This window comes from Myotis myotis, unplaced genomic scaffold (assembly GCF_014108235.1).
Source record: "Myotis myotis isolate mMyoMyo1 unplaced genomic scaffold, mMyoMyo1.p scaffold_m19_p_34, whole genome shotgun sequence".
Classification (NCBI taxonomy): domain Eukaryota; kingdom Metazoa; phylum Chordata; class Mammalia; order Chiroptera; family Vespertilionidae; genus Myotis; species Myotis myotis.
In genome coordinates this window covers 1180163-1208005 of record NW_023416340.1, presented here as the reverse complement: position 1 = coordinate 1208005, position 27843 = coordinate 1180163, and the positions used below count along the sequence as shown (strand labels likewise).

The following is a 27843-nucleotide window of genomic DNA, read 5'->3' as shown; positions in this document are numbered from 1 at the left end:
AGACTGATGACATAACCCAGGCTCCTGATTTCAGCTGGGTGATGAGCTGGGAAGGAGGAGATGGGCCAGAGTTCTTGGTGAAATGTTTCCCCCCCAAGACGCCCCTGCTTCCCGCCCTCACAGCTTGAGCTCATTGGACACAGTATCTTTGACTTCATCCATCCCTGTGACCAAGAGGAGCTTCAGGATGCCCTGACCCCCCGGCACAGTGAGTTCCCTGGAGGCCTCTGTCCCCAAACTACAGAGACTGAGGCTTTGCCTGCCCTCAGCATAGCCCCTCCTCCTCTGGAATATCGGATTGAAAAAGGTGGGAAGAGGCTGTGGCTGTGCTCCTGCAGACCCCACCTCGCGGGGTCCAGGTCTGAGTGTGGGGATGAGGCTGGGAGACTAGCACCCAGGATGCTGGAGGGAGCTGGGCCCTGTCCAGAGCCGCCCCCTGACCTGCCTCTCCCCTGCCCCCCACGGCCCTCCCCAGGCCTGTCCAGAAGGAAGCCGGAGGCCCCCACCGAGCGCTGCTTCTCCTTGCGCATGAAGAGCACCCTCACCAGCCGCGGGCGCACCCTCAACCTCAAGGCGGCCGCCTGGAAGGTGGGCAGGGCCGGCTGGAGGAGGGCCTGCTGGGGGGGGGGTATGAGCCCGGAAGCCTTGCCAGGGGTTGGAGCCCAGGGGTGCCCTCGGCCGAGCATGCTGTGGGCTCTCTCAGAGTGGGGCTGCTGGGTCTCTTGGGCATCTAGGAGGTTGGGTGTCTGTGGAATTGGGGTGCTGGGGGCCCCTGTATCTCTTCTTAGCCCGAATCTCTGTGGGCCTGGGGTGTCCCCGACTGATGGGCCTAGAGCAGTGGTTCCCAACCTTTTCTTGGCCATGCCCCACCTAAGCGTCTAAAATCCCCTGTGACATATGATTCTCATTATTCAAAAAGTGAGCTCCTATTCACGTGGAGGAAGCCTAAAAGGCCATTAATTTGGTCTAAACAAGCTTCCAAAGAACATGGCAGCCATGAAAGAGAAAAATAAAAGGACGAAAGGACAGTGGAAGGACTGAGGAAGACAACACTAAGAACTTGTGGCAGTTTTGTTTCTTGTTTGTTTTTATTAATTTCAGAGAGGAAGGGAGAGGGAGAGAGAGAAACATCAATGATGAGAGGGAATCATGGATTGGCTGCCTTCTGCACACCCCTTACTGGGACTCAAGCCAGCAACCCAGGCATGTGCCCTTGACCGGAATCGAACCCGGGACCCTTCAGTCCGCAGGCTGACGCTCTATCCACCGAGTCAAACCGGCTAGGGCAAGAAACTGTTAAAAAAAATAATAATATTGTGAAGTGATGTGAAAAAATAGCAAATAAAGTTTCAAAACTTATAATAGAGAACTGAAATGCATACATATGTCACAATCATATTTATATACTGTACATGAGGCCCCTAGAACCATAAGAAATGCAAAAAATTCACTGTTAATAGCTCATTCTCAAATTGCCCCCCTAAAAATCAAATTGCCCCCCTGTGGGGCGTGTGCCCCACGTTGGAAACCACTAGCCTAGAGTCTCCCTGGGGTTGATATCTGGGCCCTCAGACCTCCCTGCGTCCTAAAACCTGGAGCTCCCCCCGTGAGGTGGGGTCCCTGTGGGGTTGGGGCTGGGGTCCCCAGAACTCTCCGCAGTCCTCAGGGATTTCTTCTCTGCTCCCCGTGGGGCCCGCAGAGACCTGCCTCCCAGCCCCATGGCTTCCCCAGGCCCCTGCGCATCACGCCTCACCCCTCCGCCTCCAGGTGCTACACTGCTCTGGACACCTGAGGGTCTACAAGCCCCCCGCACAGACTTCCTCAGCTGGGAGCCCCAACCTCGAGCCCCCCCTGCAATGCCTGGTGCTCATCTGTGAAGCCATCCCCCACCCGGACAGCCTGGAGCCCCCGCTGGGCCGGGGGGCCTTCCTCAGCCGCCACAGCCTGGACATGAAGTTCACCTACTGCGATGAGAGGTGGGCAGGAGCCCCTCCCGCCGCCCAGCTCCTCCTCTTCCTGTCTGCCCAAGTCGCTGAGTTTTCTGTGGGTCTTTTGATCTTTGATTCTCTCTCTCTCTCTCTCTCTCTCTCTCTCTCTCTCTCTCTCTCTCTCTCTCGGTTTCTCCCTCCCTGTCCGTTGCTCTCCTAAAAGGGGTCAATTCGTGTGAAAAAGCTAGGACCATGCCCAACAGGCAGTAAGCACTCAACACACTGTCCTTATTCATTCTCATTCTATCTCTCTCTTCTTTCTCTCTTCCTTCTGCTCTGCATTTCCTACCTTCCTTCCTCCCTTCATTTTTCTGCATCTTCCCTCTTTTCCTCACCCTGGCGTTGTACTCAGAAATGGTCACTCGGGGTTCAGACTGCTTGGGTTTAAATCGTGGCTGTGTGTCCCTGGCCAAATGGTTTCACCTCTCCGTGCCAGACTTTTGTCATCTGCCCTACGGAATGCTAACAGGACCTACTGTGCGCAGCTGTTCTGAGCACTCAGCCAGTTGCCTGGTACAAAGCACTATAGGAGGGTCTATGTTTTTAAAGTCATGAACATCCTTATTACTTTTTATTTCTATTCATTCTTTTTTAAAAAAATATATTTTATTGATTTTTTTATGGAGAGGAAGGGAGAGGGATAGAGTTAGAAACATCGATGAGAGAGAAACATCCATCAGCTGCCTCCTGCACATCCCCCACTGGGGATGTGCCCGCAACCAAGGTACATGCCCTTGACTGGAATCGAACCTGGGACCCTTGAGACCACAGGCCGACGCTCTATCCACTGAGCCAAACCGGTTAGGGCTTTCTATTCATTCTTTCTCATCTTTCTTTTTGTGACTTTCTTCCTTCCTATTTCTTTCACGTTCTTTTATTCCCTTTTCTTTGCTCTGCTTGTCCCATTCCCACCCTTCCTCCCCTCCCCCCCCCCCCATACTAGTTTCCTGTGGCTGCTATAACATTACCACAAATGCCGTGTCTTCAAACAACACAAATGCCTTCTCTCGAGCTCTGGAGGCGAGAAGTCTCACATGAGTCTCTTGGGGCTAAAATCAAGGGCCGTGTTCCTACTGGAGCTCCAGGGAGGCGTGGGCCTCCTCACCTTTTCCTGCTTCTGAGGACGCCCTGCATTCCGTCCTCAAAGCACATCACGCCAACCTCTTCCTCCACCATCACGTCTACTCTGGTCGCCTGCATCCCTCTTAGAAGAGCCCCCATGACTACATGGGTCCACCCAGATCATCCCTGGTAACCCCTGCCTCTCAAGACCCTTACCTGCACCGCACCTGCGAAGTCCCTTTTGGCGTGAGAGCTCACACATTCCCAGGTTCAGGAATGAGGATGGGCAGCCTGCCACGCTCTTCTCTCTCTCTTCCTTCCTCTCTCCCTTTCTCTCCGTGACAAACCTGCCTCTGTCTGTCTTGCTGGCTTGGTCCCTGGGTCCCCTGCCCCTTCCCTCAGCCGGTTGAACTGACCAGGCTCCACTGTCCCCGCCCCAGGATTGCTGACGTCGCTGGCTACAGCCCCGATGACCTGATTGGCTGTTCTGCTTACGAGTACATCCACGCGCTGGACTCTGATGCCGTCGGCCGGAGCATCCACACCTGTATGTGTTCGGGTTCTGTCTCCCTGGGCCTGAGCCTGCCAATACCAGCTAGCTCCCCGCTCCCCAAGGAACCCGGTCTTCCCTGGCTCCTCATACCGAACCCCCTGCCCCCAGAGCCTTCTCTCCCCAGTTGCCCGTGCCGTGGCCCTGAGTCCTCCCGTCCCCCTCCCCAGTGCTGAGCAAGGGACAGGCAGTAACCGGGCGGTATCGCTTCCTGGCACGGAGTGGTGGCTACCTGTGGACCCAGACCCAGGCCACCGTGGTGTCAGGGGGCCGGGGCCCCCAGTCTGAGAGTATCGTCTGCGTCCACTTCCTGATCAGGTAAGTGCACCTGGGTCTGGTCTGTGTGTGTGTATGTGTGTGAACAGGTGTATGTGTATGTGTGTGTGTGAACAGGTGTATGTGTATGTGTGTGTGTGTGTGTGAACAGGTGTATGTGTATGTGTATGTGTGTGTGAACAGGTGTATGTGTATGTGTGTGTATGTGTGTGTGAACAGGTTGTGTGTGTGTGTGTGTGTGTGCGTGCGCACAAGTGTGGCTGTATATTGTGTACATATGTGTGAGCGTGTATACACATACATGTACTAGTATATGGAACATGTGCGACTGAACACACACAGAGGCCTGTGTGCATATGAATGTCATAAGTACATATGCCATTCTTTTAAGTTAAAAGGACTATATTCAAGTTTAAATAAGAAATCTAGTAGATTCATGGGGACTTGTTTTGCTTTTCTTAAAAAATTGAGGTGTCTTTTACAAGTAGTACACTCATTCTTTGGGGTATATGGGTCTATGAGTTTTGATAAATGCATGGAATTGTGTAACATTACCACAATCATTGCCCCCCAAAAATTCTCTCACAGTGAACCCCACCCCACCCCTAATCCCTGGCAACCACTGATGTTCTCTGACCCTAGAATTTTGCCTTTCTCAGAATGTCATGTGCATGGAATTCTACAATATGTAATCTTTTCAGTCTAATCATTGACGAGAGGGAAACATCTTTGACTTAGCATAATGTATTTTTAAAATATATTTTTATTGATTTCAGAGAGGAATGGGGGGGGGGGGAGAACAAGAGAGAAACGCCATCAGTTGCCTGCCTCCTGCATGCCCCCGGTGGGGATCGAGCCTGAAACCCGGGCATGTGCCCTGACCAGAACTGCAAATCAAACTGTGACCTCCTGGTTCATAGGTCGATGCTTAACCACTGAGCCACGCCCACCAGGCAGCATAATGCATTTAATATCTATGTTGCGGTGTATATGACTCGTTCCTTTTTAATGCTGACTAGTCATCTGTGGTTTGAACCTGAATGGACCCCAGTCTGTTTATCCATTCACCAGTTGGAGGATACTTGGGCTGTTTCCTATTTTGGGTGACTATGAAAAAAGCTACTGTAAACATTCTCACACAAGACTTTGTGAAGCCATATGTTTTCAGTTCCCTTCGGTAAACACCTAGGAGTGGAATGAATGGGTCATGTGGTCAGTGTATATTTAACTTTGTAAGAAACCACCCGACTGTTTTCCCAAAGCGGGTTACCCTTTTGCATCCATCCCATCAGCAGTGTAGGAAGGTTCCAGTTGTATCCTCGACAGCGTTTTGTATTGGGTCTTTTTGTCTTGTTTGGTTTAATTAATTTTCTTTTAAAATATGAAAATATGCCAAACCGGTTTGGCTCAGTGGATAGAGCGTCGGCCTGTGGACTGAGGGGTCCCAGGTTCAATTCCGGTCAAGGGCATGTACCTTGGTTGCGGGCACATCCCCAGTAGGGGGCGTGCAGGAGGCAGCTGATCGATGTTTCTCTCTCATCGATGTTTCTAACTCTATCCCTCTCCCTTCCTCTCCATAAAAAAATCAATAAAATATATTTTTTAAAAAATAAAATAAAATATGAAAATATGTTTTTATTGATTTGAGAGAAAGAGGAAGAGGGAGGGAGAGAGAAACATCGATTGGTTGCCTCCCATATGCACCCCAACCAGGGACCTAACCTGAAACCTGAGCATATGCCCTGACTGGGAATCGAACTGGCAAACTTTTAGTGCACAGGACAGTGCTCAGCCAACTGAGCCACCCTGGTCAGAGCTTATTTGGTTTTAATTTTAGCCATTCTACTGGAAGTGTAATAGTAAACCTTACCCCTCCCCCGCTGTGCATCTTAGAAGTTTTCTACCATAACCACATGGTAACGAAGACAGCACATCCTATATAATAAAAGCCTAATATGCAAATTGTCCCCTCAACTGGGAGTTCAACCAGGGGGCAAAGCCAGCCAGCCAAGCGCCCATGGCCCCTCCCTCCTCCCTCCAGCCAGCCCCACCCTGGCTGTGGCAGCAGGCAGCCAGGGGAAGGGAGGCCCCAGCTACAGACCCTAACCGTGCACGAATTTTGTGCACTGGGCCTCTAGTTAATCACCTAAGACAAAAACAATGACAGCTTTTCTTTTTTAAAAAAAAAAAAAAATATTTTATTGATTTCAGAGAGGAAGGGAGAGGGGGAGAGAGATAGAAACATCAATGATGAGAGAGGATCATTGATCAGCTGCCTCCTGCGTGTCCCACGCTGGGAATTGAGCCTGTAGCCCTGAGGCATGTGCCCTCCTGGTTCATAGGTCAACACTCAGCCACTGAGCCATGCCAGCCAGGTGAGAATGACAGTTTTTCTTTGGTGATAACCTTCTGGGACATGGCACCAATTTCTGAAGTCTTAGGAATTTTCCCAGATCTTTTTTTGATTTAAATATGTATTTTTATTGGTTTCAGAGCGGAAGGGAGAGGGAGAGAGAGAGAGAAACATCAATGATGAGAGCAAATCGTTGATCGGCTGCCTCCTACAGGTCCCCTACTGGGGATAGAGCCGGCAACCGGGGCAAGTGCCCTTGACCAGAATCGAATCCGGGACCCTTCAGTCCATAGTCTGATGCTTTATCCACTGAGCGAAGCCAGCCAGGGCTTTCCCAGGTCTTTTTGATCAAGGAGAGGTTCTATTAGAAAATAGAAGTTTGTAACAGGAGTATTCGTACATGTCTTTATATTGCACACAAAAACAAACCGATCGTCTTTTAAATGTTCTCGATTCAACACCTTTTCAAATCAGAATCTTTGAATAACTTACATTGAAAGAGAAGGGACCTGCCTCCATCTCTCCTGGAAACTCCTTTTATTCATTACGAAGATTCGCCTTTTTATGGCCGGGCCCTGCGCTTTCCATTTTTCACACTCTAAGCAAAGAGCAGGCCTGGAGATTTCGGTTTTACTGGCAGAAAATGGGTGAGGAATGATAGGAGTTTACGTAGTAACAGTGAATTAAGGAGCATGTGGTATTCATCATCCTTAGTGCTGTGTACTTATTGTATAGTGCGCGACTGTGTGGTTGTTGTTGCTGATACTTTGTAAAGTCTACTCCCTTTAATATGTGAGTACATATATGAGTACATATATGAGTTAATATATGAGTACATATATTAACTCATTTAAGCCTCATAGCAACCTGGGGAGAAGGCACCATTATTATTCCGTCTTTATAGAGGAGGAAGCAGAGGCCCAGAGAGGTTCAGCCACATGCTCAAGGTCACACAGCTCATAAGTGGCAGAGCTGGGATTTGAACCCAGGCCCTACTGGCTGCAGAGCCCTTGCTCTTCACTACTAAGCAGTACTGATTGTCTAGGACAGCGATGGCGAACCTTTTGAGCTCGGCGTGTCAGCATTTTGAAAAACCCTAACTTAACTCTGGTGCCGTTGTCACATATAGAAATTTGTTGATCTTTGCAACTATAGTAAAACAAAGACTTATATTTTTGATATTTATTTTATATTATTTAAATGCCATTTAACAAAGAAAAATCAACCCAAAAATATGAGTTCGCGTGTCACCTCTGACACGCGTGTCATAGGTTCACCATCACTGGTCTAGGAAATGTTTGTGGAACGAATGAACGAGTCAACTCCGTGTGTCAGCCTGAGTGTATGGAACACGTGCACTTATCTGTCCTTGTATGTCCATGGGCGTATACGGGTGTTGTTGTTGGTGCCTGTGTGCACCGAGTGTGCGTGCATGTGTACTGTGTGTGCTGTGCTTTTCAAAGGGGAGGGGTGGCTTTGGTGCAGCCTAAACGGGGATGTTTCCAGCCCAGAAGGGGGTTGATAAGGGTGGGAAAGGATCATAGCTTCTCTATAAGAGCTGGCAGGAGGACCACCCACATTCTGTCCTGGACAGCGTCATGCAAATGAGATGCAAATGAGGGCCTGGTCCTCCGCCACAGACCATTTCTCCAGAAGCCAGTTGGCTCAGGAACATTTGGATTGTCTCTACAGCTAGGGACTGCCGGGAGGGGAGGCGCGGGGGACGTAAGAAGGATGTATTTATAAAGCCATTCCCTTGAACGTCTATGAATAGAATCTTCATAACTAAAATCTTATTCGTTAAAATATATCCCTATCAATTCTTCATATTTGGTAACATAGGAATGTTAAATATATATTCTTCATGAATTCCTTTTAATGAATGTTTATGAATACGTATCTATAAAGAGGGTATTTCATTTTTATACCTTTTACTCTCCCCGTCCCTGCCCCCTCAGTTCCCCACCCGCCTCAGCCTGCTCTCTCTACCCAAGCTGTACTAAATGCCAACTCTTTTTTCTGTCTTTCCTTCCACAGAGGGAGCTGGGGAAGACACACTCAACTTTCTTGTAAATGCTATTATAATAAAAAGCATTCGAGACCAATCAAATCCTTAAATCCAGAAACAAGTAAATGTGGCCAATTATTTCCTGCACGATGCCCTCCTGCCCCCCGGTGGGATTGCCTCCTAAGACAGGACATCATCCGAGGGGGCTGCCTGGGCCGGCCGAGGACCCTCCCTGACTCCCCCTCCCCTTTCTGCCCTGTACCCAGCCGGGTGGAAGAGACCGGAGTGGTGCTGTCCCTGCAGCAAACGGAGCGACGTTCTCGCAGACCCCTGCAGCCAGCCACCCCCTCTCAGAAGGACACCCCCAACCCTCGGGCCAGCCTTGGTATGGGGCAGGGCTGGGGCTGGGAGGGGTTGTGTCCCCAGGATGCTTAGGAGAAAGCCCAAGCACCTTAACACGGTTCACCCCGTGTGGCCTGCCTCCTTCCTTTTCTTACCTTAAGATCACACCAGCTCCTGCGGTGCTCTCTCGGACTAATCGCACCAGCCCCTTTCTGTGCCTCAGGGCCTTTGCACATGCCGTTTCCTCTGCCCAGAAAGCTCTCCTCTCTCCTGTCCTCCCTCTTTTCCTGTGGCCCTGGGATGATGGCTTCAGTCTTGTACTCTCTGCTCTGGAACCTGCCGTGGCTCCCCATTGCGCCCACCCTTCACTTCCCGCCCCCTGCTTCACTGTTCTTCGGCGTCCAGTCATCGTGACCCTCCCAAATCTGGTTCCTCTCTACCTCTTCCTTCTCCCCAGCCCTGGGATGAGCTGCCCTCTCTGTTTACTCTTCAGGGCCTCACCTGCTCCAAGCTGTTGCTGGCAGTCCATGCGCCTGGGTGTGGTGTGGGGTTGACAGTCTCCTTTCCTTTTCTGGCTCAGAACTGGCTCAGGCGATGTCTTGACCTGCAGCGACTTTAGAACCTCTTTGAGGGCCTTGGGCCAGTCTTTTCCCTCCAGAGCCAAGTAGCCGAATGCTGCTCTGTGCGGTTGGAAAACTGGGTCCAGCCATGTCTATTTTAAATATTCGAGTATTTCCCCACCACTGGGCAATTGCTACTCTCTCGGGCCTCCTGTGTGCCCTCCCCACCCCACGTTGCCCCATGACCAAAGGGAAGGCACCTGGCCCAGCAAGGGTTCCCCAGGACCCAGCTCCCCAGCCCCGTGAACGGTGTCCACCCTGATTGGTTGTTGAAGATGTCAGCTATGCTCCCTGGGGTTGGCGGGGAGGACTCTACTCTTCCGCCCTGGGTTCCATCCTGTGTCCTCCCCATCTCCATGTGCCCTGCAGACGTCTCTGGTCCCCGGATCCTGGCCTTCCTACACCCCCCTGCCCTGAGCGAGGCCACCCTGGCCGCTGACCCCCGCCGCTTCTGTAGCCCTGATCTCCGTCGCCTCCTGGCACCTATCCTAGATGGGACTGCGGTAGCTGCCACCCCCAGCGCACCCCCAGCCACACGGCGCCCCCCGAGCCCCCTTCCGGTAAGCAATCCCTAGCACTGGAGCCCTGAGGATCCGGGCTGCTTTGTTCTTTGGCTTGAACCTTGCTGGGCCTCAGTTTCTCCATCTGTGTAGTGGGAAGGTTGGGATGACATGGGTCCTGGGGTTTTCTTAAGACCTAGATTCCAGATTGTTCAACTGTGATCTGGACCAAAACCGGGGGTGTGTTTGGATTGGCATGGATGGCCCCCTCCTGGCTTGTGACAAAGCACCAGGCTCTCTGAACTCTGACTTCAAGGACTCAAGAACGTCTAATGTCTTAAATTACACGACTCTGCATTCAAAGCCTGAATCTGCCACTTACCAGCTGTGTTACCCTGGACAAGTGGGGCCTGTTTCTTCACCTGTAAAGTTTGGATAATGGCAAACAGCCACCTCGTTGGTTATTGTGAGGGTTCACGGGAAGACCTTAGTAGGAACCTGACGCCTAGTACGTGCTCAATAGACCATAGCGGTTGCTGTTTTTACCTAAGAGTCCAGATAGCCTGACCTTTGACTCAGGGGTCCATATTGACTTTCCTCATCCCGACCCTATTTTCCCAAATATCTTCTCTCCACCACAAAACTAGGTTGTGACCTTTGACCTTACTGTTCGCCCTTGGGATAGCAGTACTTCTGCATGGTTTCCCCCCCAACCCCCACCCCAAGACCTTTAACCCCAGAGGGCCTGCCTGTCTTGGCCTCGGGCTCTGGTCTTTCAAACCTTTGATGTTTTTCCTGTTGACCTGATCCCTACACTCTTTGAACACCCAGGTTCAGACCTCATTTGCATTTGCTATTTGACCCTCTTGGTGTCCAGCTGTTTGAGATCTGACCCTCCCTTCTACTCCCGAACTCAAATGTCTAGACCAGTGGTTCTCAGCCTGTGGGTCGCGACCCCTTTGGCGGTCGAACGACCCTTTCACAGGGGTCGCCTAAGACCATCCTGCGTATCAGATATTTACATTAGGATTCATAACAGTAGCAAACATGACAGTGATGAAGTAGCAACGAAAATAATTTTATGGTTGGGTCACAACATGAGGAACTGCATTGAAAGGGCCAGAAGGTTGAGAACCACTGCCCTAGACTGTCTTACTGTTGACATCGCCCAGGCTCAAGGGATGCCTCTACTCTGTCTCCTCACAGGCTGATCTCCCAGATGAGCCACCTGTGGACACGGAGAACGCACACAAAGTCTTGGCCTCTGGGAGAGACCTTGAGGCAGTGGAGACAGATCTAGCCACAGCTCAGGTAAGGGCAGGCGTGGGGGCCGACATATCTGGGCTTCGAAGAAAGGTAGCGGGATGGTTGAAGGGATGAGTGGGTGGACAGATGGACAGACCATTGTATTCATTAGGTGGGTGGTGGTGGGTAGATGGATGGGTGATGTTTAGACAGATGTTTGGATAAAACCATGGTCGGCAAACCGCGGCTCACGAGCCACATGCGGCTCTTTGGCCCCTTCAGTGTGGCTCTTCCACAAAATACCACGTGCGGGCGCACACGGTACGTGCGATTGAAACTTCATGGCCCATGTGCAGAAGTCAGTATTTTGTAGAAGAGCCGCACTGAAGGGGCCACAGAGCCGCATGTGGCTCGCGAGCCGCAGTTTGCCCGACCACTGGGAAAGACCTTTGGTTCATTGGATGGATGATGGGTGGAGAATGTTTGAATTATTGAGTGGATAGATCAATGATAGTGGCATGATGTATTAATTATCTATTTCTATATAACAAATTACCCCAAAACTCAGCACCTTAAAACAACTCACCTGTATGATGTCACACAGTTTCTGAGAATCAGGAATCTGGGAGCTGCTTAGCTGGGTGGTTTTTGCTCGGGGTGCCTCATGAGGCTGAAGTCAAGCTCTCAGTCAAGGCTGCAGTCACCTGGGGCTACAGAGGATCCACTTCCAAACGCATGCACAGGGTTGTTGGCAGGACTCGGTCCCTCGCTAGCTCTGGCTGGAGGCCTCCTTCCTGACCTTTGTGCCCTCACACCCCGGCAGCTGGATTTCCCCACGGCAAATAATCCAAGACAGGGTGAGGGTGAGCCCAAGACCGAAGATGCTGTCTTTTATAACTTAATCTTAGAAGTGACATTTTTCTGTAATGTAGACCAACCCTAGTACAATGTGAAAGGCAACCACATTCAAGTGTGAAAACCCAAATACAAGGACCATTGGGGCTCCATGACAAAGTCACTCCCCATGACAGCATCCGCTTCAATTCCAGAATGTCACACACGCTTAAAACCAGGTCTGGGTGCAGCGAACCCCCATCTCAATCTGTTGGCCTGTGAGCTGAAGAGACAAGTTATCTGCCACCCACATACCCCACATACAGCTGTGGGAGAGGCATAGAATAACTGCTCTATGCACTCCCATTCAAAAGGGTCAACGGAGAACACACAGGTGCCACTGGTCCACAGCAGTTTTGAAATACAGTTAGGCAAATATCGGCAGTTCCTTGATCAGAACTCATTCCGACGACTTGCCAGCTTTTCTTCGTGGTGGTTGGCCCGGCCTTCTGGGCTTTGGGCTCCTCACTGTCGTCATCCTTCCTTTTTCATAAAATGCAACATGTGCTGCAGCTGGGTGGTTTTCATACCTGGCTTCCAGCTGAGGGAACTTTGGTGGTCCAAAGGTCTCTTTTCATTTTGTTCCATTTCTGTCCCTTTCAGTCCAAGCTGGCAATGTTTCTCCCCATATAATTCTCTTAAAATTTTTTCATGGGTCTTATGTGAATTTCTTTGGGAGTTCACACCATTAAAGTCACACCCACAAATTTCATGGAGATAGAACCTTGTCTACCTTGCACTGCTGCTGAGATGGCTGAGTGACAGAGCCCTGAAGTTGAATAGAAGCCCTATTGTGTTTGGGAAAATCTATGAGGCACATCCCTAAATTCTAGAATCTTTTGTCTGAGTCTGAAGGATACTGCTAGGCGCCACCTTTGATCCCTCTGAGGGTTTAAAAGGTATGTTATAGTCACGCCCTGGCTTCATCTTCAGACCATGCTTTCCTGAGAGCGCCCGTCTTTGCTCAGAAGCCATTTCTTAATTGCAGCATCATTTGCCATCCGGGGAGTTCCCAGAGGCAGCTAAACCCAAGGTGAAAGACACAGTCCTCCAGACTACCAAGTCTGCCCAAGTTCAGGGGTCCTCAGGGCCACCCTCACTTCACACCATCTGGATTAAAATTCAGAGATTCCCACAGACTCCCTCAAGTTCAATGTTTTTCTAGAACGAGGCATAGAACTTAGGAAAGTGCAATAGTTATTATTACAGTTGTATTACAGCCAAAAAAAAAAAATATTATAACCAAAGGTCGAGATGCATAGGGTGGAACCTAGGACTGGGAGGGTCCCAAATGCAAAGCTTCCATGTCCCAGGGAGGTGTAACCCTCCTGGCATTGAAGTGTGACACTCACACACAGAGTATTGACACTCAAGGAAGCTCACTCAAGCTTTTAAGGTTTTGCAGGCATGACTGCTTGAGTTCCTGCCCAGGTACTTGGGCTTGATCACCATCTCTTCCTCACCCAAGACACACACTTTCCTTGAAGGTCAGGCTGATTTCACACGGCCCAAACCCCAACCCTCTACTCACATGATTAACCTTTCTGACATAGCCAGGCCTCACTCACCCTGAGTCATCTTGTTAGCATAAACCAGTGGTCGGCAAACTGCGGCTCTTTGGCCCCTTGACTGTGGCTCTTCCACAAAATACCACGTGCGGGCGCGCACGGACAGTGCGATTGAAACTTCGTGGCCCATGCGCAGAAGTCGGTTTCCGGCCTGGGCGAGTCTGTTTTGAAGAAGTACTGTTGATATTTGGCTCTGTTGACTGATGAGTTTGCTGACCACTGGCATAAACTATCAGGCATGGCCCAAGGGGCCCACCCTGAACAGCAAAGACACACCTATCACTCAGGAAATTCCCTTGGTTTCTATGTTACCTCCCAGGAGCCAGGTCAAAGGCCAAACCTCTTTTTGGGTAAAGTTAATGCTTCAGGATGCAGAGAGATTGAGAATTTTCAAGATTGTCAAGTCCCAGCTCCTTCGTGTTTAACCTTTCTTTCTTTCCTTTTTTTAAATCTGTTTTTTATTGATTTCAGAGAGGAAGGGAGAGGGAGAGAGAGCTAGAAACATCAATGATGAGAGAGAATCATGGATCGGCTGCCTCCTGCACACCCCCACTGAGGATCGAGCCTGCAACCCAGCCATGTGCCCTTGGCCGGAATCGAACTCGGGACCCTTCAGTCTGCAGGTCGACACTCTATCCACTGAGCCAAACCGGTTAGGGCAACATTTCTTTATTTGGCTTCTCTCTCCTCTTGCCTTCTACTCCAAGTAACAAGAAGAAATCGGGCTGCTCCTTCGACAGTCTGCCTAGAACTCTCCTTAGCTAGATCACCCAGGTCACTAGTTACATTTTTTCCCCCCACACAACTGCAGGTGGCAGTGTTGCTAAACTTTCAGCTACTACACATCAAAAATCCCCTCTCCTCTGTTCAAAGAACATGTTCCTCACTTCCCTTTAAGCCAGTGGTTCTCAACCTTCCTAATGCCACGACCCTTTGATACGGTTCCTCATGTTGTGGTGACCCCCAATTTCATTGTTACAAATTGAACATAATGAAAGCATAGTGATTCATCACAAAAACAATATGTAATTATATATGTGTTTTCCGATGGTCTTAGGCGACCCCTGTGAAAGGGTCGTTCGACCCCTAAAGGGGTCGCGACCCACAGATTGAGAACCGCTGCTTAAGGCCCTCCCTGGCACACTCCTCTAGGTTTAGCTCTTCACTAACATTTTTTCAAGGTAACCTAGGTCTTCTCCCCAGGGCTCTCCAGGCAGTGGGCTTCTGTTACAGCAGTGCACCACTCTCAGTTCCAAAATCTCACCTGTAATCTACTTCTGGATAACAAGCTACTTTATAAGTTAGACATTTAAAAAAGCAATTATGTGCCTGGCCAGTGTGGCTCAGTGATTGAACGTCAGCCTATGAACCAGGAGGTCATGGTTCAATTCCTGGTCAGGGCACATGCCCGGATTGTGGGCTCGATCCCCAGTGGGGGGCGTGCAGGAGGCAGCTGATTGATGATTCTCTCTCATGATTCATGTTTCTATCTCTTTCTCTCCCTCTCCCTTCCTCTCTAAAACCAATAAATATATATTTTTTTAAAAACCAGCAATCATGTATTACCTCACATCATTTCTGAGGGTCAGGAATCTGGAAGCCACTTAGCTTGGTGGCTTGGCTCAGGTCTTTCACGAGATTGCAGTCAAGAGGTCATCCGGGGTTGCAATCATCGGAAGCCCTGACTAGACTAGACCCGTGGTCGGCAAACTGCGGCTCGCGAGCCACATGCGGCTCTTTGGCCCCTTGAGTGTGGCTCTTCCTAAGCCTTAGGAGTACCCTAATCAAGTTAATAACAGTGTATCTACCTATATAGTTTAAGTTTAAAAAATTTGGCTCTCAAAAGAAATTTCAATCGTTGTACTGTTGATATTTGGCTCTGGTGACTAATGAGTTTGCCGACCACTGGGCTAGACAATTCATTTCCAAGGTCACTCACTGGCTGTTGGCAAGGGATCTGTTTTTTGCCATGTGAGTCTCTCCATAGGGCTGCTCACGACATGGCTTTCCCCAGAGCAAGTGATCCGAGAAAGAGAGTGCAAAAAAAGCCATGGTGTCTTTATAACCTAACTAGAGGCCCGATGCATGAAGATTCATGCAAGAATGGGCCTTCCTTCCCCTGGCTGCCGTCACCACCTTCACTCTGGCCTGAGCCGCCTTTCCGCCTTCCCACGCTGCCCAGAGGCCAGGAGGGGCTGGGGCGGTGCAGAACGCCTGCATCATGGGAACGACGCAAGCCTCCTGCCCCAGCCCTGGCCACTCAGTACCTGCATATGCAAATTAACCTGCCATCTTTGTTGGATTAATTTGCATACTCACTCCTAAATGGCTGGTGGGTGTCGCAAAGGTACAGTCAATATGCATCTTTCTCTTTCATTAGTGTATATGTTGGAAGTCACACACCATCATCTCGTCAATAACCTATTGTTCCCAGGGCAACCCTAGTCACTGTACTAGGGGACTGCATGAAGGCGTGAGTGCCAAGACGAGAGGATCCTCAGGGGCCATGTTGGCTGGTTACCACAGAGTCCTACCCATTTTACAGATGGGAAACCTGAAGCTCAGAACGCAGCAGGCACAGAACTCCAAAGTGGGGGAGCTAGGACACGAGCCCAGGCCCGTCCGAGGCCAAGGCTCATGCTTTTACCTCCCTCCTGCCCTCCGCAGGACGGCGATGCCCTGGATTTGGAGATGCTGGCCCCCTACATCTCCATGGATGATGACTTCCAGCTCAACTCCAGTGAGCACCTGCCCAGGCTCTACCACAGACCTCTGGGGGTTGCCCCCCGGCCTCGCGCCCGGAGCTTCCACGGCCTGTCTCCCCCAACTCCTGAGCCCTCCCTGCTGCCCCGCTGGGGGAGTGACCCCCGGCTGAGCTGCTCCAGCCCTTCCAGGAGGGACACCTCCGCCCCATCCATGGCTGGGGCTCGGAAGAGGTGAGCCACAGTAGAGGAGGGATACCAAGGGAGTGTGTAGGGTCCCTGACCCCCTGTCTTGCTCCTGCCTCCTTCTCCAGCCTCATTCTCATCACCCCTCCCACACTGACCTGCCCTAGCCGTACCCACAGTGTGCCCCGCATGGCATGTTTGTCCCAACCTCTATGTCTATGCCTAGGCCTCGCCCTCCTTCTGGAGTGCACTTCACTGTGCTCACCATCTAATCCAGCGGTTCGCAACCTGTGGGTCGCGACCCCTTTGGGGGTCGAACGACCCTTTCACAGGGGTCGCCTAAGACCATCAGAAAACACATATATAATTACATATTGTTTTTGTGATGAATCACTATGCTTTCATTATGTTCAATTTGTAACAATGAAAATACATCCTGCATATCAGATATTTACATGACGATTCATAACAGTAGCAAAATTACAGTTATGAAGTAGCCACGAAAATAATTTTATGGTTGGGGGTCACCACAACATGAGGAACTGTATGAAAGGGTCGCGGCATTAGGAAGGTTAAGAACCACTGGTAATCCAATCCCACCAGTCAGCCAGGCCCCCTCCGTTGGGACATATTTATATCTGGCCTACTGACGGTTTTTGTCATAGTTAAGAGGACTTGCCACAATGTCAGAGACACTGTCTGGAACTAAGTTTCTTTTCTTTTCTTTTTTTTAAATATATTTTATTGATTTTTTACAGAGAGGAAGGGAGAGAGATAGAGAGTTAGAAACATCCATGAGAGAGAAACATCGATCAGCTGCCTTCTGCACACCTCCTACTGGGGATGTGCCTGAAACCAAGGTACATGCCCTTGACCGGAATCGAACCTGGGACCTTTCAGTTCGCAGGCCGACGCTCTATCCACTGAGCCAAACTGGTTAGGGCTGGAACTAAGTTTCTAATACCTTTGAGAATCTATTGAAAGCTATGGACTCTTTCCCAAGAAAATTGACCTACACATAGAGACACACACTTTGCATATAATGTCAGAGGGTCCGTGTCCCTCTTCCAAAGATGTTAGATTCCCAATACTTAAGCTTTTGCTCGCCAACTTGTGGGCACACGCCCATTTAGTCTCCAGAGTGGTCTCTACTGTCCATGTGAAGCTTTTATGCATACATCTCAGTATTCCCCAAGGCTCCCAGCTTGACACTGGGTATACAGTTGGTGCCTAATAAAAACTTGTTAAGCCCGGTCGGCGTAGCTCAGTGGTTTAGCGTCGACCTGTGAACCAGGGAGTCACTGTTCAATTCCAGGTAGGGACATATGCCCAACCTCTCGGTCCCCAGTGTGGGCTCGGTCCCCAGTGTGGGGCGTGCAGGAGGCAGCTAGCTGATCGAAGATTCTCTCTCATCATTGATGTTTCTCTCTCTCTCTCCCTCTCCCTTCCTCTCTGAAATCAATAAAAATATGTTTTAAAAAAACTTTTTAAAATGAGGAAGGTAGTAAATTAATGAATATAGTAGGTGGAGGGATAGATAGATGATGGATGGATGGTAAGTGGGTGAGTGAGTGGATGGATACGTGAATGAATGAAAGGATAGATAGATGGAGGTTGTATGGGTAGGTGATGGATCGTTGGATAGATGAAAAGGAAGATAGATTGATGGATGGATGGATGAATGGATGGATGGATGATTGGACAGGTGGATGGATGAGTAGATAAATAGGTGCTTGGGGGAGTGAATGAATACTCGTCATCTACTCATACCAGTGCCCACCCCTGCCCATGTTTGCTGTGTTCTGAGATTCCTGCCTGTTTTCCTCCAGGACCCTGGCCCGGAGCTCAGAGGATGAGGCCGAGGGGGCAGAGCTGCTGGGGGTGAGACCCCCTAAACGGTCCCCCAGCCTAAGACCCGAAAACTTCCTACTGCCTCCTCTCAGCCTGGTATGTGTGGGGATTTGTGGGGTTCCCTGGCCCTCAGAACCCAGCAGGCTTAAGCTTACCCTTCTATGGATGGGAGAACCAGAGGGGACAGGGCTGATAGTCAGATAGAAGGTCGGTAACCCATCTGGAGCTAGGACCTTGATATTTTAGCTCAGGTAAGGGGTAAGAAAGGGCTTTGGAAATGTATGTAAGTTGGTCGGAAGTACTAAGAAGACATTTAAGCAGGGGAAGGGGGAAATGACAAGGGTCAGTATCTGCTCCTGTGGGTCCCCTTTCAAACCTAGAACAGGTTTGGCTTTGGATGATTCGTGTAGTGTTAAGAGTACAGACACTAGAGTCTGACTGGGTTCCGGTCAGCCACCTAGTGACTGAGACCTTGGGCAGGTGATGTCCCCAAACTGAGCCTCAGTTTCCTCACCTGGAAAGTGGGAGAGTTACATCTCACAGGACTGCCCTGAGAAGCAAACGAAACCAGGCCCTTCACTGTTCCTCAGCGGGCGACAGATAGATGAGATAGAAAAGCAAAGCAAACTAGGACAGCATCCCTTCCCCTGCATTCTCCCTGCCTCGTCTTGCCCTGGTTGTCAATTCTGCACAACAGCAACCCTTTCTAAAAACCAGCCAAGACTGTGGCTTCCACAAGGCCTCCCCCCCACTCCAGGACCTTCCATGGCTCCCTACTGCCCCAGAAGAGCTCTCTGGCTCCTCACCCAACAGGGCTGTTTGAACATGAGGGGTGTGATGGATAATATCAATAACTTATACACTGAGTGGCCAGATTATGATGACCACCCCATCAGTACTTCATTGACACTTCCAAAAATACTGAATATTGAAAACTTCCTAAGCAAATACTCTCAAGGTTTTATTATTATTACTAGAGGCCCGGTGCACGGATTCGTGCACCGGTGCGGTCCCTCAGTCTGGCCTGCGCCCTCTCGCATCCGGGACCCCTCAGGGGATGTCAGAGGCTCGGTGCACAGATTTGGCCCGACCCCCACAGGCCAGGCCGAGGGGCCCTACCAGTGCATGAATCCGTGCACTGGGCCTCTACTATGCATATAAGATCTTTAGTTAATCTCTTCCTGCCCTCCCCCCTACCCTTTTCCATCTAAGATTCATCAGTCTGTTCCATGTTTCCATGCCTGTGCATTGAGCGTCTGCCCCCTGGCGGTCGGTGCGTGTCATAGCTGCCAGTCGAACAGTAGAACGGTCACTTAGGCTTTTATATATATAGATATTTGCATAACTAATTCACTTCACTGCACTGATGGGGTGGTCATAATAATCTGGCCACTCAGTGTATTTATGAGTGCCTGCCACATGCCGGACACTGACTGCACTAATTCCTTGCATGATTAAATTATTCAATCCCCACGACCATTCTTGAAATTTTATCACCATCATCGCCCACACTTACAAAGGCGAGTTTAGGTAACTGCATCCGTCAGAGTCTGGGCAAGAACCACACGCTCACAGGGGGTGTTGAGGAGAATTTAACGGGACTGTTGGCAATGGTGTGGGCAGCATGTGAGGAATCGACAAGGGCGGGTGCAGCGCCCCCGGGCCCGCAGTGTGGGGAGCTGGCACCACCCCTCGCCTGAAGGCAGAGAGCAGGGGATGGTCAATCCATGGATCCGGGCTGCCTGTCACTGCGTGAGCCAATTAAGCAGCGAGGGTTGAATCATATGGGAGCGTTTATTCCAATCCTGCCGGCAGCATGGGAGAGCAGCAGGTCATCCACAAAAACCCGCTCCGCAGCCCCCCATAAACCAGCTGTCTATGTGGGGTAGGACAAGGATTACGTGGGGAGGCAGGGATTGCAGGCCTGGGGAGTAGGCCCTGCAGGTTGGGGAGGGACTCCACTGTTTGGGCAACAAGGGTGTTCATCTTCCCATGAGAAGGGACCGCATTCCAAGGTTGACTCCCAGGTCCCGGGGGCGTACAACTCCCAGCCAGGTCAGAATGTCCTTTTTTTAACCAGCACAAGGCGATCATGGTTACCAGAGTTTGATTAATAACCATGGCTGGTCCCCAGTATTCTATTCTTGCCCCCTAACAACTGGATCTTGGAGAAGGGGAGCTCTGCCTCAGAAGAGCTGGAACCTTCTGTGGAGGGACACAGCCAACCGAGGACCCAGCAGCTAGAAGATCAACACCCTCCTCTCCCTCCTCCCACCTGCTGGCACCTCCCATTCCATGAATCCAACGGGAACACTCAGAGCGCGGTTGTGCCTTGGTGGGGTCCACACACAGAGCCTGCTGGGCACAGAGGGGGGCACACGGCTGGAGGGACAGGAGGAAGGTGTCTGGGACGGTGACTTCCCAAAGTCACACAGCTGATGAGCAGCCACTGAACCCCACTGTGCCCCTAACCACTGCACCGTCCTGCCTCCTTGGATATTGATCTCCATGATGCTGGTTTTGTCTCTGTCCTGCAGAATTTCCTCCTGACAGGACCAGCCCCGGGGCGGCAGCAGGATCCCAGCACCCACCTCCTGGAACTGAATGAGCCCCTGGGTGAGTAGCAGCCTAGCTATGCAGACGCCCTGGGCCCCCTCTGAGAGGGGAGGGGACGCCCCGAGGGAGGCTTGGAATCTGCGCCTAGCCCCACGCCTAGACCTCCTGAAGCCTGTGTCTGATTACGCCTTGGGGCTGAGTCACAACTCGGTCATTACCAACTGAGTGGTTAGGAGAAACAATTTTTTAAAAAATATATATTTTATTGACTTTTTCCAGAGAGGAAGGGAGAGGGATAGAGATTTAGAAACATCGATGAGAGAGAAACATTGATCAGCTGCCTCCTGCACACCCCCCAACAGGGGATGTGCCCGCAACCAAGGTACATGCCCTTAACCGGAATCGAACCTGGGATTGCAATTTTGCTTCTGGTGTCTCTGTTCCACCCCCACCCCATCAATTAGGATCTATCCTAATAGTTCTTACCTCAGGGAGATGCTTAAAGACTCGTGACACAGGGAACGCTTAGCATGAGACCTGTTCATAGTAAATGCTTAAGAAACACCTGCCTCAGCGAAACCGGTTTGGCTCAGTGGATAGAGCGTCGGCCTGCGGGCTAAAAGGTCCCAGGTTCGATTCCGGTCAAGGGCATGTACCTGGGTTGTGGGCATATCCCCAATAGGAGATGTGCAGGAGGCAGCTGATCGATGTTTCTAACTCTCTATCCCTCTCCCTTCCTCTCTGTAAAAAATCAATAAAATATATTTAAAAAAAAAAAAGAAAGAAAGAAAGAAACGCCTGCTTCGGTGCCACACTGCTTCCATGGCACCTCTGCAGAGTGCAGGGTGCGAGACAAACCGCTCTCTGGTCTGTGATACTATGACACCATCTGCCGGAGCTCCACTTGAAACCTCCAGGCATCGGCCAGAGAGGTCTTTTCAAAGCAGGAATCTGCCCCTGGCCTGCCTCTGCTCTAAAGCCTTCCATGGCTCCCTAGTGCCCTTCGGAGAGACTCAAGTCTCCGGGGTCTGACTGCTGCCTCATCTCAGACCACACTCTGCTTCCTCACACCCTCTGTTTCGGCCACAGTTGCTGTTTTTAGAGTCATTCTGTCCTTTTATACATGTAACAAATGTATCTATAGAACACACAGGAAATGCCAGACACTGTCCTACGAGCCAGAGACCCTGTGAACGAAACATAGACATCTCTGCCCTTGCAGAGCTGACATTCTAGTGAGGGAGAGAGACGGTTCAGAGATGTTAACGTAAAAACATTCAAACCCGTCAAGAACTTTTGTGAGTATATTTGAGCCAACCTGTTGACAATTGCCAGGAAGCAAAATCTCAACGTATTGGGATAAAGCTCCGGAGAATGGTGGTTTTTCACCTTGTTTTATACGTTACATTCAAAGGAGACGTCCGTGGGTCACATGAAATCCATTGGTGATAGATTAGCGAGGCGGGAGAAAGCAAAAGGGGGGGGGACCTCTGGGATTGGATAAAAAGTAAAATGATAGACACCTACTTCTTTTACCTCAGTCAATAATTAACGTGATAACAGTAACAATGAAGGACTTTGTGGTGTCTGTCCCGGCACCCAGGGCATTTGGTTGTGCCGGGAGGCGTCCGGAAAAAAGGGAAGTTACAAGCTACCCTGACATTTCTGTGATATGTTATCATAGATGCAAAAAGACAGTAGGCTCAGTTAAGGTAAAGGTTGACCTTGTGGGGAAGATACTGGCCTAGGACATGACTAACCACCGTAACAGTAACCGCTCTTAGTTCGTTTTCATTTCAGACCATCCTTTGTGGTTACTTTAGGTCTCTAAGTTTGCAACACTGCCCTGCAGGCCTTCCCTGAGCTAGTCAGGTCAGCATGTGGCCTCCCCCAGCTCCACCCCCCCCCCCCCCCGGCCCCGTCCACAGAATGAAGAAACAAATACAGTAAAGAGTGCAGGAGACAAGAAGTGCTACTGGAGAAAATAATGCATACAAAGGGACAGGGAGTCCCTGGGTGGGGGGATTTCAATTTTATGATTAGGCGTGGTCTCATTCAGAAGGTGACGTTTGAGCAAAGACCTGATGGAGGTGAGGGAGTGAGCCGTGACAGTTTCTGGGGGTAGTGCATTCCAGATGGAGGGAAGAGTGAATACAAAGATCTGGGGTGGGGTATATCTGTCTTATTTGGGGGAAATAAGACCAGAGTGCTAGAGCAGAGAGAGGAGGGGAGAGAGGGGTAAGGCAGATTCCACAGGGCCTCTGTAGGGCACTGCAATGGCTTTTAAATCATCTTGCTTGTGGAGGCTGCCTCAGGGCCTTTGCATGTGCTGATCTGGGTACCTGAAATGTTTTTCCATCTATTCTTTGCTAATGACTGCAACCTTTATTTTTAAGTTTTTTTAAAAAATTATTATTATTATTTTTAAACCTCACTTAAGGATATCTTTCCTTCTTTTTTTCCATTGATTTTTAGAGAGAGTGGAAGAGAGAGAGGGAAAGACAGAGAGAAATATCAATGTGAGAGAAACACATGGATTGGTTGCCTCCTGCAGGAAGGAGCCTGCAACCGAGGTACATGCCCTTGACCAGAATCAAACCTGGGACCCTGAGGTCCAAAGGCCAACACTCTATCCACTGAGCCAAACAGACTAGGACTGAGTGCATCCTTGAGATCTCTATCAAATATTACTCCTTCCATGAAGCCCCCCCCCCCCCCCAACTTCCAAAGCTCAGGGCTCATAGCACTCATCGCAGACCATATTTACATAGGTCAGTGGTCGGCAAACCTCGGCTTGCGAGCCACATGTGGCTCTTTGGCCCCTTGAGTGTGACTCTTCCACAAAATACCATGTGCGGCCACGCACGTACAGTGCGATAGAAACTTCGTGGCCCGTGCGCAGAAGTCGGTTTTCGGCCTGGGCGAGTCTAATTTGAAGAAGTGGCGTTATAACAAGTGGGGGGTGTCGGTTGGTCGGGCGACGGGAGACACGGGCGCAGGCGGGCCTCAGGATACGCAGCGTGGGGGAGGCGTGTGCGATTCATGCACAAGCTGAGTGAGCCAGCCAGTCAGCAGTCTCGTGTGCAGTGGTTAGTGCAAATCGTGCGGCGGGTGACAAAAGATAGACGAAACAAGTATACAAGACGAGTGTGGATGGGAGAGTTGGAAGGGGTCGACCTCAGCGAACGTACCTCAATCAGATTGAGGACGTTTTTAGCAAAGGCCAGCTTAGGAGTACCCTAACGAAGTTAATAACAATGTACCTACCTGTATAGTTTAAGTTTAAAAAATTTGGCTCTCAAAAGGAATTTCAACCGTTGTACTGTTGACATTTGGTTCTGTGGACTAATGAGTTTGCCGACCACTGACATAGGTGACTGTGTAGCTATTTGGTAATTGGCTGCCTTCTCCCTGTGGGTGTGAGCCCTGTGAATGCAAGCGCCAGGCCCATCTTGGTCACTGCTGTGTGGGCAGGCTGGCCAGTGGCTGGGCACAGAGCGGATCCTCGGTATATATTTGTAAAGGAAGAGCTAACATTTATCTAACACTCACTCTGCCAAGATGTGTGCTAAATTTACATACATGACCTAACGGACTCCCCTAACTGGAATGCCAGCCCCACAAGGTCATGGAGTTTCATCCATCCTGTTCCCTGCTGTGTCCCCAGTGCCTGGCGCACAGTAGGTGTTGTGAGAAAATGCACACCTGTCCGAATTCAAATGACAGACTAGAGAGTGGGTATCCCCTCCCCTCTCGAGAGCTGTCCCTTGTGGCAGGCGCACTGGAATTCGCTAGCACAGGCAATATTTATCCTATTGCGAGGGTCCCTCCTCCAGGTCCTCCTCGGCTGAGTACTATGGAGTTTACAACCTATTCCAAGCATCACCTAGGTCTTACGGTCTCCTATTGGGTTATTTAAAAAAAAAAAAATGTCCCTGGCCGGTTTGGCTCAGTGGATAGAGCATCAGCCTGCGGACTGAAAGGTCCCAGGTTCGATTCCAGTCAAGGGCGTGTACCTTGGTTGCCGGCACATCCCCAGTGGGGGGTGTGCAGGAGGCAGCTGATCGATGCTTCTCTCTCATCAATGTTTCTAACTCTCTATCCCTCTCCCTTCCTCTCTGTAAAAAATCAATAAAATATATTTAAAATAAAAAAATAAAAAATAAAAATGGGCTGAGGCCTTTTCTAGCTGCCGTGGATCCACCTCCCTTTGTCTAAGGGGGAATCTTCTTGGAACACGTGCCACCAGCCCCGTGCACAGCTCTCACACCCTCTCCCCACCCCCCACATCCTGTTTGTTCTGGGGAAATTCAGTAACCGACTGGCCACATGCTGTTTCTTTTCTATGAAGGTGAATCACAGAGGCATGTCTTCTACAGTGTTCACTAAATGAGGTAGACAGAAGTGTCTCGGTTTCCCAGGTAGTAAACCAGTTATTGTGCAGAGCACTTCCCATGGATTCACTCATTTACTCCTCACAGCGGTCTTGGGAGAGAGGCAGTTATCGGCCCATTTTACAGATGAGGTAACTGAGACACAAAGAGGTTAGGTCACTTGCCCCAGGTCACACAGCAAGTAAACAGCAGAGCCTGGATTCAAACTCAGGTAGAGTCTGGCTCTAGACTCCTTACCTACTGTCCTAAATACCCTGGACACCTGAGAGCAGAACTTGCCCAAGATTTCACTGCTACTTGAATCCAGAACTGCCTGCCTCATCACCCACTTTTAACTGTCCAGAAGGACCCACGGGTGGGGGTGACAATTCCCCACTGGTTTACCTTCTATCTCCCCCCACAGGCATGGGCCCTTCACTGCTCTGTCTCTACCCGGATGAGGACGCCACCCAACGCAAAAGCCACTTCCAGCCGGTGACAAGCTTGACCCAGGCCCACTGAACCAGCTCCTCTTCTCATCTCTCTTCTTCCCAGAAAGGACCTCACCCACTCTCCAAGCTGGCAGCCAATGCACAGTGGCCCCTGCCCACCTCGGGCCTACCTCAGTCGTCGCCCCTGTCCCCCTCCCCCATCCGGGGGCTCTTTGGGGTGGTCTCAGCTCAGTGACCTCTGGGAGGGGGGTCTCCGGCCCCTTCCTCCTGTCTCTCAGGACTTCCCTTGGGGTTCTTCGTACTGGTTACCTCATTTCTTTCTCCAACTCTCTTGGCTTCCTTTTGGGTAACTAGGGGTGGGAGGCTGGGGTTGGGATCTGTGTTTCTAGGCCCTGGGGTGTATTGATAACCATAATCAATCACATTTCTTCCCATCTATCTTTCTTTTATTATTGCTCCTATTTTTTTGTTTTTCATGCTGTTTTTAATTGCTATGACTCGCTGGGAGTCCATAAGAATGTGGAACTTTGATCTTCACCCCCCCACTCAGGTGTCAATGGGGAGGGGGGCCTCTGGGCCAGACCCCCCCGCTACCCGGCGACTTCTCATTGAGCCCTTAGCCTCCCAAGCAGCCACCCAGCTCTGCCGACCTGGCTACCTCCTCCACTCTGGACTTCTGTGGCCCCCAGCCTTGCCTGGACACTGACTTTACTCTTGAATCTCCTATTCCAGGTATAGCCTCCAACTTCCTCTAGTTGGCTGCTTCCGTACAATACAACCTCCAGCCTTCCTTTGGTTCCAGACTGTGCAACCTCAGACCTTTCTGGTTCCAGACTGCACAACTCCCTACCTTCCGTTTCTAGACGGCACAACCTCCAACATGGTCTGGTGGAGACCTAGCACCCTCCAAACCCCTCTGACTCTAGATCTCACAGTCTTCTGCTTTCTCCTTCTGGACTTCATGACCTCCAACTCTATTTTCATCAGAAGTTGTCTGATTCTAGACCTCACACCCTCTAACTCCCTCTGGCTCCAGAGCCTCTGACCACCGGAATCCTCTGGGTCTAGAACCCAATCTCTTTCTCTGGTTCTGGACCTCTTCCTGTAAACTCCTTTGTTCTAGATGGCACTCTCTCCCATTCCTGCTGGTTCCAGATCTTACAACCGAGTGTTTTCTCTGATTCTGGACCCCACAACCCCATGCTTCCTATTGGCTCTGCTCTTCCTAATCTGGAACACATCTGGTTCCAAATCCAGACTTTCTAACCTCTAAATCCCAGGATTCCCAGCTCATTCCTTTAAACTTTGTACACTCAAGATTTGCTTTTCTCATCAAAAAGGAGAAAACTGAGTTCTGTGTCTTTTTAAAAATATATATTTTTATTGATTTCAGAGAGGGAGAGGGAGAGACAGAAATATCAATGATGAGAGTCATTGGTTGGCTGCCTCCTGCATGCCCCACACTGGGAATCAAGCCCACAACCTGGGCATATGCCTTGATTGGGAATTGAACCGTGACCTCCTGGTTCATAGGTGGGCATTCAACCACTGGGCCATGCCAGCTGGGCTCTATGTCTTGATCTTATAACCAATACCTCCAAAACCGGACACCATGCTGTAGTTCTTTTTTATTCTAGATCTTATGACCTCTACCATTCACTGGTTCTAGACCACACAACCTCTGGGACTTGCAATTTCCAGGGCCCTCTGATTCTAGATCTGATTATCTCCCCTTTCTCTGGTTCTAGAACTTGGCCTCAAACGTGTCTGATTCCAGACCTCATACTATAGTCCCTTGGTCCTAGACCCGTGATGGCGAACCTATGACACGCATGTCAGAGGTGACACGCGAGCTCATTTTTTGGGTTGATTTTTCTGTTAAATGGCATTTAAATTCATAAAATAAGTATAAAAATATAAATCTTTGTTTTACTATGGTTGCAAAGATCAAAAAATCTCTATATGTGACACGGCACCAGAGTTAAGTTAGGGTTTTTCAAAACGCTGACACGCCAAGCTCAGAAGGTTCGCCGTCGCTGGCCTAGACCGTCTCTAATTCCTTCTCACTCCAGATCTTGTTACTCCACATTACCCTGAGTTAGAACCCAGCCTTCAAACAACTTCTGATTATAGAACTTTCCTGATAAATGCCTCTGGTTCTAGGTCTCACAGCTGCCAACTGCCTCTGGTTTCAGATCCAAATTCTTCTGGTTCTAGAACTCAGCCTTCAAATGCTTCTGATTCTAGAATCTGAACCTCAGCCTATGGATTCCTCTAGTTCTGAATCTTACAACTCCTGACTCCCCGATTCCAGACT

General features: G+C 50.1%; 1 protein-coding gene across 4 annotated transcripts in view; it reads left to right on the top strand.

The window, feature by feature from the left end:
- Positions 1-26998, top strand: part of HIF3A (hypoxia inducible factor 3 subunit alpha) — a 36035-nt gene extending 9037 nt beyond the window's left edge. For 3 of the 4 annotated variants that reach the window (XM_036302981.1, XM_036302980.1, XM_036302982.1), the window contains 12 exons: positions 124-208; positions 476-588; positions 1768-1976; positions 3491-3597; positions 3771-3918; positions 8504-8622; positions 9569-9759; positions 10906-11010; positions 16074-16342; positions 18124-18241; positions 20683-20761; positions 25499-26998. In XM_036302981.1, coding sequence (XP_036158874.1) covers positions 124-208; positions 476-588; positions 1768-1976; positions 3491-3597; positions 3771-3918; positions 8504-8622; positions 9569-9759; positions 10906-11010; positions 16074-16342; positions 18124-18241; positions 20683-20761; positions 25499-25596 — 1641 coding nt within the window. In that variant the 3' untranslated portion in view covers positions 25597-26998. Of the gene's footprint in view, positions 1-123; positions 209-475; positions 589-1767; positions 1977-3490; positions 3598-3770; positions 3919-8266; positions 8623-9568; positions 9760-10905; positions 11011-16073; positions 16343-18123; positions 18242-20682; positions 20762-25498 lie in introns of all 4 variants that reach the window. The other variant, XM_036302979.1, reaches the window with a different exon arrangement.
- Positions 26999-27843: the final 845 nt, after the last annotated feature.